The 17,322-nt window shown below is 41.4% G+C and overlaps 1 protein-coding gene across 1 annotated transcript in view; it reads right to left on the bottom strand.

Moving 5' to 3' along the window:
• srp68 (signal recognition particle 68) overlaps window positions 1-17,322 on the bottom strand; it is a 52,066-nt gene that overhangs the window by 2,157 nt on the left and 32,587 nt on the right. Inside the window, exons 10-15 of the mRNA XM_048554841.2 lie at window positions 15,323-15,393; window positions 13,884-14,037; window positions 11,591-11,685; window positions 5,819-5,948; window positions 4,194-4,269; window positions 1,773-1,825 (exon numbers count right to left, since the gene is read on the bottom strand). Of these exons, the coding sequence (XP_048410798.2) occupies window positions 1,773-1,825; window positions 4,194-4,269; window positions 5,819-5,948; window positions 11,591-11,685; window positions 13,884-14,037; window positions 15,323-15,393 (579 nt within the window). The remainder of the gene's footprint in view (window positions 1-1,772; window positions 1,826-4,193; window positions 4,270-5,818; window positions 5,949-11,590; window positions 11,686-13,883; window positions 14,038-15,322; window positions 15,394-17,322) is intronic.

Here is a 17,322-nt window from a genome sequence, read left to right on the forward strand (position 1 = left end):
CAGCTGCCTTTGCATACCAATTTGGCCATGGGTCAGTCCTGTCCTTAAAATGTCTACTCACAGGCAGCCACTGAGAGCAGGATCTTGGTTTGCACTTCTTCACTCTTGCCTTGCTCGCGGACAGTGAAGTCAACCGCAATGCCACACGTCATTCCAAGTTGGGATAAACCGATTCAAGGCTGACTGACTGCGGTCTGCATGGCTCACCCAGAGATTTTACCCACTAACAGAGTAATTGAACACATTCCAACACGTTATGGAGATGACACTGATAAAACCTTGTGAAAGGAGAATTTTTTGATGTTGAGTCTTATGATCTGGAATGCACTGCCTGAGCGCGTGGTGGAAGCAGTTTTGAAAGCAACTTGCAAAATGTAATGCTCTTAACTTATCAAATGGGGAAACACAATATACAGGGCAGTGGAGAAACAGTTATGGGGAGGGCTGTGGTGGGAAAAATGGCAAACTACACTTGTGAATATATAGTTGATCTTAGTCACGAGGATGGTCAAATTACATTCAGCATCTTAGGCAGGCTGGTGCTGGAAGATCCCATTTACAATTGGCAAACCATTTTAGTTGATATTCAGATCTCCCAGACTGGATTTAACCCCCCTGTGAAAGGACAAAGTCCTCAGCTCAACATGCAGCAAGTTACTTTACTAAATACAAGTGGATAACAAAAAAAAAGCAGCTCAATGATGCACCGAAGGCTGGGAGGACAAGTCGTCGTCAGGACTAACTTCCACTTGAGACGAGGCAAGGTTCATTTTTAGTTTGCAATGAGACTAACAATAGAAGCCTGGATCACCTTAAACAACCTCTAATTAAACAGTTGCTACAGCACACAACACACCTCATCCATCATTCAAGCTAACGCCTGTATATTTCACTCCAATATGCTCTTCTGTTTATTCCCCTTGTCCTTGAATGTTCCTCTTTCTCACACAAGCTTTAAATGAGATCTATGCAATCTACTCCATCTCAACTAGTTACAAAATTCCACACAATAGGCATTCCTCCTGAAGAGTTTTATTTTCCTAAGACATCCTTTAATTCTTATATTGCTGATTTTAAAAAAAGGCATGTTGAAAAACTCAGCTTGCACTCATTAGGACTACATAAGAAATACCGAAGTAAAAAGAAAACAACATTGTATATATGAGAAGGAAGTCCTGACAGTTAGATTAGTAGATCTGTTAAAATTTTAAACCAAGCAGGTTGACAAAAACTTAGCAGTTAACTGTCATTAGTCATCAATGGATGTATTCTCCATGACACATTTCTATTAATAAGTCAGTTAGAAAAAGGATCTTCACATACCGTATAAATGTCATTTTCCCGTTACATTATCAATCCTTGAGATCTGTCCCAATGAGTGAAACACAAAAAGCTGTGCCAATAATGTACATTTCTCAACAATACTTGAATTCTGTACTAGCAACGAATTCTTGTGATGATCTTGAAATTTACATTCTGATTAACAAAAAAGCTCTCAATGTAATTCTTCATAATTTTGGCAATCCCAAAGGAACCACAACAGATATTCATTGAGCGGTTATCTACACGCAGCAGAAATGCTTCCTTGTGATGATCCCAACTTCAGTCTTAAGTTGGGGGTATATTCTGCCAAACATTTGACACAGTTAATTTGATTAACAATTAGTGATTTACAATGCTGTTTGTGCTCATTCTAATAATTTGTTTGGATTTGAAGATGCGATACAATTTTCTCTAGTGAGATGTGCCATGAGTGTCTGGGAAACCCTTACCTTGTTGTCTTTGACTTGAAGCTGTGACACCATCTCGGAGACATCCTCATTGTCTACAGAAGGTGGTTATGAAAAAATAATTGAATTTCATAAACAATTTACAATTCCCCCACAATGGACAGTAACAAAGTTATACAGGTCTAAATATCCTCTATTCTTTCAGGGAACATGGGCATTACCGCTAAGATCAGCATTTCCTGCCTATTCTTAATTATCACTGAACTGAATGAATTGCTTGGTCATTTCACAGAGCAGTTAGAGTTGATCACGTTGCTAGGAGTCTGAAATTGCACACTGGCCAGACAAGGTATGAACGCCCAAGTTACTTCCCCAAAGGGCATCAGCAAACCAGATGGATTTTTACAAGAATCAATGATAGTTGTCATGGTCACCCATTACTAAGGCTAGCTCTATATTCCTGATTTATTTGAATTCAAAACCCACTATGGTGGGTAATGGCAAGATGGCATCAGGGTAAGATGCTCCAGTTGGAGCTCCTCTGCTCGCCAGTTCCTTTTCCTATTTTTATTTTGCCTCCACTTTACAGTATTTTTTTCTTCCTGCTTCCTCCCACCAATCCAACCTTTTAACTACCTCTAACTGGAGAGGGAGTCAAGGGAGACAATTCATGACTGGAGACCAGGCTGGTGGAGCCATTGAATGGTGGCCACTAAGAACATTTCACTGCACTCCAATACTGGAGTACAAGTGGCAATAAAGAATATTCTATTCTATTCTACACAAACCAAAGTATCCAGAGGATTAGCCTGGGCTTCTGGATAACCATCCAACAATATTACCACTCCACCACCATCTCTCCAATTACCTTCAATCTGTGCCATCAGATTCTCAATCCTTCCACCAACAGGAACTAGTTTTCCCATCTATTTTTTCCAGACAGATTTTAATATCTCCATCAAATCTCCTCTTTTCTCCAAAAAAAAGTCCTAACTCCCCCAACCTACATATTTGATTTCCATCAGCCCTGGAACCATTCTTATGATCTTTTCTGCACTCACTCTCTAATCCCTTCAAATCTTTACACAACAGTGATACCCAGAATTGCTTGTGTCACGCTAGTTGGGGAAAGGGGACAAAATGATTTTCACAGATTGTAACATACATTCCTTGTTTTTGTAATACATGTTCCTACCAAAGAATCTCAAGAGGTCATATATTTTACAAATAATACTCTCATCCTGCTCTACCACCCTCATTTACATACATTTGCATTAAGGTCCTCTACTTCTATACCCCCTTTACCATTTTACCCTTTACCTTGTATTGCTTTTAGTACTGCCTACCAAAAAAACACTTCATGCATCCCGATATTATATTTTTTCTACTACTTCTGCATCCATTTCACCAACCTATGTTCTTTCAAAATTCTATACTAGTTTATAATTTATAATGGTTCCAAGTTTTGCATGATCTGTAGATTTTCAAATTGGGCCCTGTACACCAAGATTCTAGTCATTAAATACATCCAGTGTTAGAAGGATCCGAATGCTGACTACTAGGGAGCACTGATATAAGGCTTCCTTTACAGATATTGCTATTGTTCCTTTGATTCAATGAACTATAACTTTACTGTGCAAATATGCAAAGAGTAATTAGCCAGCCAAGCCACGCAAAGTACAGACAGTGACACTGCTGCAGTACCTTCTGCTGCTGGGTGGCTAGTACCCATCAGTACAGAGAAGGGAAATTTCTTTCACAGAGATCAAATTACCCTCTCTGTTAAATAAAGGGATCCCGTCACTCTTACCAACACAAAGCAAAGCCTTTCTAATACACACACTACAAATAAGCCCACTATCTCTTCATTACACACACACTTAAACAACCTCCCATCATATGCACCATTAAAGTAGTAAGATGCCTCAAAGTGTTTCAGATAAGCGATTAATGACCAGAAGTTGACACCGATTTGTATAAAGGGATCTGAGGACAGCTGATTAAAACTTGGTCAAAAAGAGAGCTTTAAGCAGTGTCTTAAAGGGAGACAGAGGCAGAAAAGCAGACACAGATTTAGTCAGGGAATTCCAGAGCTTTGGGATAGGTACTGAAGACCTGTCCACCGTTGGTGAAGGGAAGATGTGCAATTGGTCTGAACTGGCAGCGCAGAAGTCTCAGCTATTTAAAGACTCAAAGATAACAGAGGTAGGGAGGGATTTAAAAACAAGAATGAGTACTTTCAAATTGTTGGACTGTTAGACTTGGGGGTTTGATGTAGATCAACAAGCACAGGTGATGAATAACACAACTTGATATGAATTAAGATAGGAATAGCAGAGCTTTATACAAGCTCAAGTGTATAGAGGGGGCAAGGTGAGAGATTAGCTACAACACCATTGGAACAGAGAGGTCTGAGGGTAACAACAGAACGAATGAGATTTTCAGCTGAGCTAGTATACTCACCTAAAATAGCAGCTGCCTGTACTGAGTACTTCTCAGCATTGACACGTGCAACCAGGTCCTTCACATCAGGCAGATCCTGCAAGGAAGTAACATAATATTAACCAAATGATTCTGTACCAGTGGTCAGGAGTTAACTTTGTGGTGTTCATATAATTTTTTTCTCAGCTATTTCAAAGCAGTTCTCCTTAGCACAGTTTTTATACTGTAATGCAGACACTGTATTTGCACACAGTTGCAAGATCAGACATTATGCTTACCTGCACAGATTCAATTGTATGTACCATTTAATACAGAGAGATATTAAATTTGGAGATCATATTAGCTCATAGTTTTGTATGACTGTATTTTGCCAAGTTTCCTTGTTTTATGTTTCAATCAAAACTGTTATTGGAGAAAAGTTTGCAATGATTTTATAAAGACATCTTCAGGTAAGATATATTTTAAACACAAGTTTGAAGAGCAAGTTCAGCCTCCTGTCTAGCCCCAAGCTGCCTTGCTTAAGCAGCCGTTTGAAAAAAAAGGGGCACCATTTACCAAAAGCACAACATTTGAATTTCCTGTCATTAAATAACCATATTCATGTAGGAGTTTTGAGAATGAATCTCAGTAACCTAATCGATGATGGCAGGCATCACAATGGAGCCTGTTCATATGAGTATCTAATATCCACACGCCAGAAGAGATCACAGGATAGCCACCAGGAATGATAAACTGGCTGATTTACACATACCTTCCCGAGGGAATAAAAACCACATCAAAATCAGGGTGTGCCAGTAGAACGGTTTTTAGGAGACAAGGCCTGACTGAGAAATCCCACTCTAAAGCATGCTATACACTGAGGCATCAGTCTAGTCGCACCTGACATTTCAGAAGGCTTCTTTAATAATTAAACTGTCTGTATGGAGTTTTTTTTGTTACTCAACGCTCTATATAGATTTGACAAACAATGCAATTCCAGGAAAGAATACATTATTCCCAAAGTTTAGATACCATCCACCAAAAGTTTTGATGAGACTGGAAGTTTTACAATGTTAGCAACTGATGAGATACAGAAAGGAAGTTGTATTGTCAACAACTTCACTCAAGATGAGGGTGGTGTAAAGTAATAAGTGCTTAGACCAACTTAGGGTAACGCTAAATAGACCAGGTTTAGGAAGAATACGGTGACAAGTGGATAAGGTAACAGGAGAACTTCTTTAGGTTTCCTTCTATCCGTAAGATTCACTAAAGCAATTCACAGTCAGTTACTTTTGAAAGGCAAATGTTATTGTTTTAAAGGAAAATGCAGCAACTGACTTGTGCACAAGTTCCCAGAGAAGTAAATGAGAGAACAGAAGAAATGGCTTGGTGACACAAATAGCCTTTTCCCAAAGGTGACATCACCTTGCATGGAATTTGCATCTTTGTTTGATAACCCATGTTGTCTACTCAACAATATTGGGGCCCAGGTAAAATAGCAAAGGAAAAAGTATGAGCTGTCTGATCTCCCCAACGTACGTATTTAGATATCTTGAATCAGCCAGTGGAAGCAATGTTCAAAATAACTGCATTATTTATGGTCCTTTTGCCAATGTTAATAATCTATAAACACTTAAATGACAAATGTTGCGTCTAGAACACAATACCTGTAAATCGTTTGTAAATTTTAAGGTCTGAGTTTGTGCCTCAGAGGTGTATTTAAGGACCCGCTCATACAGGACCAGGGCCTCACTCCACTTCTTTACAAGTACATAGGACTGGGCAATGAAGAAGCACCTGGAAAAGAGAGGACACTGAGACCAATGCAGATAAAACCCTTTCCCAGACCACAACATATCGTACAATTCTGAGGCACACCAAGAAACAAACAAATGAACAACCCTGATTCAAAAGCTCCTGATGACCGCAAACTGCTTCTGTTTCTGACACAGCAGTGTCTGGGGGAGTCACTTCAGTGAAAATAATTTGAACTTATGAAGCACCATGGCTCTGATAGTAATGCCATTAGTTTGAAACTCACTAATTTATGTTGATTAATCAGTGAGTGTACACAAGGAGATTCCACAAACGACAATCAGGTTTTTCAGCCACAAAAGCAGTTGCCAGCATCCAGAGTATTTTGAAATTCCGTAGATTGCTCTGAACGGGTCAGTTCTGAAGAGGAGCTTAAAAGCCGTTTTGCTTGATTGGCCAGGCCACTGTACTCATCTGCTCTTTCCTAGATCCCTCCAGTCCCCAATTTTTTGGCAAAATCCCAAAGTGTCCAATCTCTCAAATGTATTTGCTTGACGTAGCTACGGTTTAATCCCTCATTCAAAAGATGATCCTGCCAACAATGCAGCAGGAGTGGATTAATGTCTGCTAATGGAGTGGGCTTGAACACACAACCTTCCGAGTGGTACTATCAGTGCAGCCTAGCAGATATCAGACAGTTCTGGCTCTGACATTTCTAACGTAGCAGCACAAGTTGGCCAGACTAGCCAGGGTCTCCGATGAGAACTAGTTATATCGACTGCTTTTCTTCTTGCTGCCTGTAAATGCTGTTGGAACTGGTATTCTGATGGAAATCGACTAAAATCAAAATTTACAAACAGCATATTTCCAACCTTGTTTTGAAGTTCTGAAGTTCTTTGGTATAACACCCAAATGACCCTCCCACTTTACAGCAGCAAGGTGCCTCTGGTAATTCCCTAGCTCATTGATGACAGATATCTGGGGAATGCTGACAGTGGGGCAGCTGCTTAGTGCTATCCATGAATGGGACCCCACCCTGACATTTGGGATGAGGTCACAGCAGACCAACAGGCTGAAGCCCCACCTACCCTGTCATACTTAGTGACAGACCAGTACCTCAATTTAAATTACAGCCATATTCAACTTTATTTGCTATTCACCTGGGAGCGTTTGTTCTTTAGGCGGGGCTGCCAAACAAGAATACTGCTTGCTTAAATTTAAATCCACCTTTGTTCCATGATGCATTTTTAAAATGATCTTTAATCATTTACTCTACTGTTGCTCACTACATGCTATTGCACAGACAAGATTGAAAAGAGCTAGATATTTTCTAATCAACCTGTTCAGAGACTTTATTATGCACCTCTGGAGCAGGTGGGGCTTGAACCCAAGCCTCCTGGCTCAGAGACAGGGACACTGCCACTACTTTACAATCACACTGAGTGACTAAAGTGGCAAATTATTTTTAAACCAACCTGTTCAGGCATCGTATAACGCATATCTGAGGGAAGTGGGACTTGAACCCAGGCCATTTAGCTTTGGAACAAGGACTCCCGCCATTGCACAAGAGTCCTCTGTAATGAATAATTTTCCTAATTTCTCTCTTTTCACAGAGATATCATCATCTCTGGAGCAGGTGGGACGAGGACCTGGGTGTCCTGGTTCAGAGGTAGGGATACTAACCACCTCATCACTACAGTCCCTCGTGACTAACAGGGCTACATAAGGCCTGGCTACAGGCTACAGTGATCTATAAACAGATTCAATTACCTCACCATAAATAAAGTGCACTGTGGAAGCCACATTCCACGGACAATAGCCCCCGAGGGATAGTGGTGGCTGAGGAACCTGACTGGGGAAAACAAAACTTATTCTTTATTAATTATTCAGTCATAAAGGAAATACGATTGAAAGGTGATTGACTCTTTAGTGGAGAGAAAACAGTTGAGTGATATTTCAGTAAATACACCGTCCAACTCGGAATGGCTGCGTACTCCCGGGCTTCAGAGAAAGAAATCCTGAAGGCCCAGCTTTGTCTGTGAGGGTGACCTGTAGCCACCACTGACAAAACAGGTGACGACTAGTCATCAGATTTTAAATCAACAGGAGTAATTCTATCCTGTACAGCCGTTCCATTTGGATGAATAGTAATTCGAAACCTGAAATAAAACAAAAAGCTACAAGGAATATACTGAATATTTTGAATAGAAGCTTCAACCAAAATTTCACCATGTGAAACACTTGGATGCTGTGCACTTTTAAGAATATTCCACTGTTAAAGAGAGCCTAAATGGGTATTTAGGGATTTTCTTATGGGGAGAGATTGAGTAGGTTGGTTTGCACTGGAGTTTAGAAGCACGAGAAGACCTTGTTGAAATACTTTAGAGTTTGAAGGGGCTTAACGGGATACACGCAAAGGGGCTATTTCCCTTTGTGGGAGAGTCTACGGCCAGAGGAAATAAACTGGAGAATAAAGGAATCATAAAAAGACAAAGACAAAGAAAAGGAAGAATTTCTTCTCTCAGACAGTAGTGAATCTGAGATATTCTTTATCACGGAAGGTTTTCGACGCTGAGTTGGTAAGTTTTTCCAAGGCTGAGACACGGATTTTTAAATCAGTAAGGGAATCAAGGGCTATGGGGAAAAGCGGTGTTTGGATTATTAGATTAGCCATGATTTTTCAAACAGCAGAGCAGACCCAACAGGCTAAAAGGCCTACTTCTGCTCCTGTTTTATAAAACTTTGCACTCCACAAGCTGTGCAACAGCAAGGGGTCTTTCATTTTCAACGTTCACCGCTGTGTTGTACTTAATTTAGAAACACAGGCTCATTTGAAATCCCATGTTTAAAACGGAAAGTCTGGAATTTAGCTTTCAGTTTTGTCTCTTGTGTAAAACACAACCAAACCAATGTGGTTTCTTACTAGCAGACAGTGTACGTAAGTAAACAAAACACCAAGTACAATCAAGTGCTAGAACAACTGATGTCAGTCAGTGGTGACTGTGTGATGATATCACTAATTAGAATCAAAGTAACACCACTGTCAATGAGGTTGGAGGTGGGAGGTGTGGTGCAGGATTTAAATAAACAAACTAAATCTATTTACAACAGCAGGAACTTGAAATTATTTAGTGTAATTAACACCATAAACATTCCAGGAGACTTCACAAGAGCATTATAAACATTAAGAGCAAGTCACATTGGGTAATTCAGGTAGATGGCCAAACTTTGGGTCAAAGAGGTAGCAGGAGGGAGATGTAGAGAAAGGAGAAGTCAATGGAGGGAGCTTCAGAGTCTGGAGCCTTGGGAGCTGTGCTGAAATTCCGGGCTGGAACTGGATGGGCACCCATGTCAGAAGACAGAGGGTTTGAAAGAGTTTGCAGAGATAGAGAAAGGCTTGGCCATAAAGAGATATTAATCAGCACATAAATGGGTAATTACATACATGCCATTTAGCCCACTGTGCAGGTCACCCATTCAAATGAATATCTCACATGGTATTTTCCTGATTTATCCCTGTAACCTGAACATTATTCTGTTTCAATTAACATCTAATTCTATTCTGAAGCTGGTTCCAACCACACTTTCAGACAGTGCATTCTAACCAGTTATTATATGAAAAGAAAATTTCCTCATCTCTTCAGTTTCTCTTACTAATGGTTGAAATCTGTGACCTCTTGTTCTGAACCTTGTTACGAGTGGGAACATTTTCCTTATTTAATCTGTGCAGTTGCTTCAGGATTTCGAAATCTTCAATACATTTCCCCACAGCCTTCTATTCTTGAAGTGTGCTTTTGTTAATGTATTCACTGGATGAGAGGCTCACTGGCTAGACCAACCCTAATTGCCCTTGAGGTAATGGTGGTGGTGAGCTGCCTTTTTGAAATGCCCCTGTCCACATTATGTAAGCACACACACGTTAAGATTGGATTCCAGCATTGAGATTTGGCGCTATATCTCCAAGTCAGGATGCTGAGTGGCTTGGAGGGGAACTTGCAGGTTTTGGTGTTCCCATTATCTGTTACCCTTGTCCTTCTAGATGGTAATGCAAATGGTAGAGGGGCAAGGGCAGCAGATCCATTTGGAGCACTACCAGCTGCAGGTTCCCTGTATGTGCACAATACAAATTAATTATTTCTTCAGAAAATTGCAGCAAGTGGACAGTGGTTACATACCAGTTCTGAGTACACAATCAATCACAAAGATTAACAGCAGTGCAATCTCACGGAGTAAGTGATATAAACTTGCAGTCTAGAACAGTGGTCTCAAATTCAACCAAATAGAATAGTGGCAGCACTTGACAAACACTACAAGCGACTATGGCTATGATTTAACACATGTCTTGGGACTGGTTTATATTCTGACAGCAACAAACTGAAAAGAAATTTGCCTCACCAGCAAGAACACGTGCCTAATCCGATGAAGGTAATTAAAAGGAAACTGAAGTCCTGCGCGAAGGTGCCACCCTCTTGGGGTGGCACGGTGGCTCAGTGGTTAGCACTGCAGCCTCAGCACCAGGGACCCGGGTTCGATTCCAGCCTCGGGTGACTGTCTGTGTGGAGTTTGCACATTCTCCCCGTGTCTCCGTGGGTTTCTTCCCACAATCCAAAGATGTGCAGGCTAGGTGGATTGACCATGGGAAATTGCCGTAGTGTTCAGGGGTGTGTGGGTTATAGGGGAATGGGTCTGGGTGGGATGCTGCAAGTTGCAGTGTGGACTTGTTGGGCCCAAGGGCCTGTTTCCACACTATAGGGAATCTAATCTAAATCTAAAAAGTTTATCTTTCAATAAAATAATTTGCAAGGAAAGACAAAGAAATTCAATTGGCTGATTGTTTCAAAGTGCAGCATTATAAGGAATGGTTTTAAAAATTGTATGTTCAAGCCATCTACACAGCATATTTTTAAATCAACCTATTCAGGGATGTTATTACACACCACCTGTACCCAGGCCTCCTGCTTTGTACAGGAAGCCCCTAGAACAATGCAGCAATCAAAAGGGTATTCTGTAAATGCCCTTTTGGGTATGCTGTCAAAAAACACTTTGTAAATAAGGCCTCTTGTCAGCTCACAGGCTTGGCTCTGGAATTAACTTTTGTACTGGTGGAAGTTATTTGGAGAATCCTGTAACAAACAGTATAAGTGAATTACATTGCAGTGCAACACATGGCACTGGTCATACATGTATCTAGCATCCCATAAGGTCAGGCATGTTCACAAACAGCTACAGGACATCAGCTGACATGTCAGTCAACTAAGAACATTAATTTATGTTTCCAGTGTTATTACAAAGATATCATTTTTTTGGGAGGACATGGATAAACCAATGTGTGTTTGCCCTGTTGTACAAAAACAAATCTCAATGAGTAATTCATTTACACACTTGTTCTTCTCAATTAACCTGTACTTTCTCAAAAGGTATTGACGGATTCATTCTAGGGTACGAAGGCCAGTCTTCCCTCAGGTGTGCTGAGCAAATTAAGGAAAATATATGCATTTGGACACCACAGAAGGATGGTAATATGACGGACAAAAATGTCTCACTACCCTTCACTATCAGGTGAAGGAAGATTCTTTGCATTAAGGCCTGCCAGAAGATAAGCAAGCAGAAAAACACTGGAAAATTATAGCCACAATTGTTTAATAGAGGGTGGTGAGAATGAGCCTGCTGTCCTCCATACCTACCTGTAAGCCTTGTAAACCAAAGTCTTCAGCTCCACCTCTGCCTGGAAAGTTTTATCATCCTCCAATCCTGACAGCTGGGGCAGCTCTGACAGATTCTGTGCATGAACACAATGTCCAATGTTAGAAACACTCTACTACATTTCAACCAATGGATATTTGGAACTGTCCAGCTCAGAACTGTCAAGCAGTTCAAACTGCAAATGTGGCATCAGAAAGGCTACTATTCTTTTCCCAGGTTCAAAGATCAACATTCCACCTTATCAATACAGTGTGCATATGTCCCCTTTAGCAATTTAAATGGGTCAACTGCATGTAGTCTGACTGGGGACTCGGAATGCTGCAAAACAATAAGTGCAGCTTGAAAAGAACATTGTCCAAGGTGCTCATTTACATACATCAAGACTACCCCAATTCCTGACAGTATGTCCCAGTAGCTACTTGTAAGCTCTTACTGCAAATCCTATACCTGACCGTGCACTAGATATTTGAAATTGCTTTTAAAACATGAACTAGCTGGAAAAGAAAGTTGTTAAATGCTAATAGTGCTCAGCCGCCACCCAAGTTTTGGTACTACCAGTTACTGCATTTCTAGGCACCACTGACAAAACAGTGCTGTAGCAGACTATCCCATTTCTTTCACAGGCAAAAACAAAATGATTCTCACTTGCTTAGTTTGATTTTTCCTCCACGTACCCTTCGCCATCCAAACTTGGTCTCTTCCGAGCTGCTTTCTCTTCTGTATGTTTCCTATTCACTCTTTCAATTCCCTTTTTCTCACAACTCCTGCATTCTCTTTGGGGAAAGTCCAGACAACGTGGAAACATTTTAGATTACAGGGAGAGAGGGGCACACCCCTCCTTCAGAAAATCAAGAAGGGTCCCGACCTGAAACATCAACTTTCCTGCTCCTCCGATGCTGCCTGGCCTGGTGCGTTCCTCCAGTTCCATAGTATTATGTGCAACCATCCTTGTCCAGATGAGATTCCTGTCACTGTTGAACTGCATCCAGAACTACAACTGTTCTCATCTTTGAAAGTGGCTGCGTATCTTACACAGGCTGGGAAAAGGATAATGAATTGGGATATACAGGGAGGAAATGGCCTAATGGTTTTTTGCTACACTATTAATCCAGAGACCACGGTAATTATCTGGGGTCCTGGGTTCGAATCCCATCATGATAGATGATAGAATTTGGATTTAATTAAAAATCTGGAAGTAAGCGTCTAATGGTTGATGACTGTGAAACTGGTGTCAATTGTCAGAAAAAAACCATCTGGTTCACTAGTGCCCTTCAGGAATTGAAATTTGTTATCCTTACCTGGTCTGGCCTACATGTGACACCAGGCCTACAGCAATGTGGTTGACTCTGAACTGCCTTCTGGGCAATAAATGCTGACCTAGTCAGCAACACCCACAGCCCATGGAAGAGTAAAAAAGAAAGCTCAAACCCGAGGGGGATCTGGAGCTGGCAATGCAGCTGTCAGGGCAGGTAGATAACAAGGTGTGCCTCCGGCCATAGCCATACTCATTACATTCAGAAACCATGGTGAAAAGAATGCTGAGAACTCTGTGGTCTAGTGAACTGGAGTGGTTTTCCGTTTGACACTCAGAGTAAACTCTTCACCAATGGGAGTGCTTGCCATTCTTCAGTCACATCTTGTTAGCAGCTCATCTCCAAACAGTGTTTTGGGAAGCTGGGGTGCTCAAACTACTCAAAGCCATTCAGCCACCTCAATTACACCAGGCAAGTGTTTAAAGATACATCACTCATCACAACAGATTAATTCCTCCATTTAATAATGAAGCATAGCAATGGTTACATCTCTAAATGAAAGCAAAAAATACTGTGGATCAGAAACAAAACAGGAAGAGCCGCTGAAACTCAGCCTTTAAATCCAATAATCTTCTTCAGAGACAAATGCTGAAAACTTTCAGCACTATTATTTACTTCTACTAAGCCAATGTGATCATATGGCCCAAAATGTCACGATGATATAACAACACGTTGCTGACTGATGTATCTGTCCTTCCCTGTGTAATTTATTAAAGAATTAAAGTTAGGAGATTCTGCTGAAATAATAATACTAGTATAAATTACAGGAATTCATAATACGGTCCCACTCTTGTACAGATGTCCTCATCTCATGCCCACCCCCTTTGCATGTCCTTTATCAGCAAACCATTCCTAATCAACTTAGTTCAATAGAGTTTTGGTTTAAAGGAATAACCAACTGTGCTTGAGGTCCCAGTAACAGCATCAGTGGGTCTTCAAGAAAACAAACTGCTGCCCTTACCTGCAAGATAATGTCATACAGTCGGATCAGGTCTTGCGGCCGCAGCACTCGCTTTCCCTCATCTTTTACCGACTCGCTCATCTGCTTCTGCAAAGCCTCAGCCATGGCAACATTGCGTTTTATCGCAGTGGAAAGCTTAATGTATGTAAGATAACTGCATGAGGGGAAGTAATAATGAGTATACAATAACCTATAACCAAACAAAGCCTCTTTCAAACTTTAAAGAACGCATTTAGGATGTCCAGACCATTAAAATGCAGTACATACAAAGGAAGTACTTCCGTCAGTGGGACGATTGGAACTTTCAACACAGAGACAGATAAGAGTTTTATTAAGTAAGGGCTTCAAGAGGTAGACAAAGGTGGGAGTTTACAAGATATGGATAAGATATCAAAGAATCCCTACAGTGGAACAAGAAGCCATTCAGCCCTTTGAGACTGTAGTGAACTCTGAAGGGCATCCCACCCAGGCCCAGCCCCCTATTCGCATAACCCCACATTTACCACTGCTAGTCTACTGAGCCTACACATCCTTAGACACTACAGACAATTTAGTGTGGCCAATCCACCTAACCTGCACATCTTTGGACTGTGGGAGGAAACCAGAGCAGATACAGGGATTACATGCAAACTTTACACAGGCAGTCACCCAAGGCTGGAATTGAACCCAGGTTCCTGGTGCTACGGGACAGCAGTGCTGTCACCATGTGATGTGTCATACAATCTGTGATACGATCTAACCAAACAGAAGAGTACGCTCAAGGGTCTCCCGTTCTCATTTCTAAACAAGTACATTACTTATCAAATCTCAACTCTAAGATCCAGCTTCCAACCTATCATTGCGTTGGACAGTCATTTATAGTTCTTGGATTATCAGTAAACCCACTGCTGGATCTAGCCAAATAATATAAATGCAAACATTCTTGTGGGAATAAGTTTTATTTTGGGTTGGTTGCTAGCCATATGCCTGAACTAAATACTAATATTCATAATCCCTCCAGAGTTTCCCTCAATTATCCCTCCATAAAGGTGCAGACTGAGAAACTTGGCCTGTTTCACCAAAAGTAGCCAGTGGAGAGGTGACCTTATGGAGAAAGACACAAGTTGGTTGGTTCTAACTTAAAAAAGTTTGAGCAGCACGAGAAGACAGGTTCAAACAAAAGGAAATATTAGAACTTAAATCCTTTTCCACACAGAGGAATTAAGCATTAATAGCAGGCTTTGCCAGTCTGTTGAACAGCAAGTCTTCACAGATAGAACTGATCCTTCATTTAAACACACACAAGCATTGCTGAGTTATAGCCCCTGCTTGGGTGCAATTAGCCAACTCAGTACGTATGGTCAAAGATCCTTCTTTGTGTATGTAGTTCAGCTGCTCATTGCTTGAAGTAGCTAAGGCTTTGACTAAGTTTTTGTTTACACTATAAGTATGACCCATACCTGTGAAGATATTGTAGACTGGACACCTTTCCTGAATCAGGCTCCAGAGAACGTTCTCGCTGCTTCTGTGCCTGAATAAACAATAAATAAAGAGTTTGCAATGTTATGATTTTCTTTGTTAATGTTACCCTACACTATTCTCTTTCAGAGCCCTTATAGTCCATAACCAACCCCTGCTCGGAATACCCAAACTGAACCTGACTCTATCTGTACAGATGTGTGATTTCACTTTAATGGGGACTGCTTTGCAGAACGCCTACGCTCAGTTCGCAATAAACAACTGCACGTCCTATTCCTTAGACGACATGTCTATCCTAGGCCTTCTGCAGTGCCATAACGATGCCACCCGAAGGTTGCAGGAACAGCAACTCATATTCCACTTGGGAACCCTGCAGCCCGATGGTATCAATATGGATTTCACAAGCTTCAAAATCTCCCCTCCCCCCACTGCATCCCAAAACCAGCCCAGTTCGTCCCCTCCGCCCTAACCTGATCTTCCTTTCGCCTATCCCCTCCTACCACCTCAAGCTGCACCTCCATTTCCTACCTACTAACCTCATCCTGCCCGCTTGACCTGTCCGTCCTCCCCGGACTGACCCATCCCCTCCCTACCTCCACATCTATACTCTCCTCTCCACCTATCTTCTCATCTATGCATCTTCGGTCCGCCTTCCCCTCTCTCCTTATTTATTTCAGAATCCTCTTCCCATCCACCTTTTCTGATTAAGGGTCTAGGCCCAAACAATCAGCTTTTGTGCTCCTAAGATGCTGCTTGGCCTGCAGTGTTCATCCAGCTCCACACTTTGTTATCTCGGATTCTCCAGCATCGGCAGCCTATATCTGCTGATTTCACTTTCTTCACTTGTAGCTAAAATTCAACACTGCTACATCGAATTTGTCATCCAACCTATCCAGCTCATCCAAGACAGAATTAATCTTTTATTAGGTGTAGCTTTACAGATACAACACACCCTACAGCAGGGGGCAAATTGGAGAGTGTGGGGGTAAAGGGAAGGAAGCACGAGGGGGAGTAAAAGAATGTGAGAAGGAGGGAGGGGGAAAGAGAGTGATGGGAAGAGGACTTTTGGATACATTTTTCAAAACAATGCTTCATACAATATTTGTTACATTCAGGTTTAATTTATTTTTGTAACTTAAATCAGCAAGCAATGCACAGGACTGTATGAGTACAATGTTTCTTAATATTTAAGATAGCTTGATTTGCTCTTAGATCTGTATTCGCTGTCCCTTTGTGTCCCCATATTAATAACTTGTTCGTTGTATTTTCCCCCTCTCTTTGATTCATTATAAACTTCCCAAATTTGGACTCCAGTCGGCACTATTCAGTTTAAAACCTGCTCTACTTTCTAGTTATGCAATTCGCAAAAACACATGCCCCAGTACAGTACTAAGGATTATTACCTGAGAACATAGAACATAGAACATTACAGCACAGTACAGGCCCTTCGGCCCTCGATGTTGTGCCGACCTGTCATACCGATCTCAAGCCCATCCAACCTACACTATTCCATGTACGTCCATATGCTTATCCAATGATGACTTAAATGTACCTAAAGTTGGCGAATCTACTACCGTTGCAGGCAAAGCATTCCATTCCCTTACTACTCCGAGTAAAGAAACCACCTCTGACATCTGTCCTATGTCTTTCACCCTGCAATTTAAAGCTATGCCCCCTCGTGCTTGCTGTCACCATCCTAGGAAAAAGGCTCTCCCTATCCACCCTATCTAACCCTCTGATTATTTTATATGTTTCAATTAAGTCACCAGTCAACCTTCTTCTCTCTAATGAAAACAGCCTCAAGTTTCCTCATAAGGTCTTCCCTCCATACCAGGCAACATCCTAGTAAATCTCCTCTGCACCCTTTCCAAAGCTTCCACATCCTTCTTATAATGCGGTGACCAGGACTGTACACAATACTGCAAGTGCGGCCGCACCAGAGTTTTGTACAGCTTCACCATAACCTCTTGGTTCTGGAACT

The sequence above is a fragment of the Stegostoma tigrinum genome, chromosome 22 (assembly GCF_030684315.1).
Source record: "Stegostoma tigrinum isolate sSteTig4 chromosome 22, sSteTig4.hap1, whole genome shotgun sequence".
Taxonomy (NCBI): domain Eukaryota; kingdom Metazoa; phylum Chordata; class Chondrichthyes; order Orectolobiformes; family Stegostomatidae; genus Stegostoma; species Stegostoma tigrinum.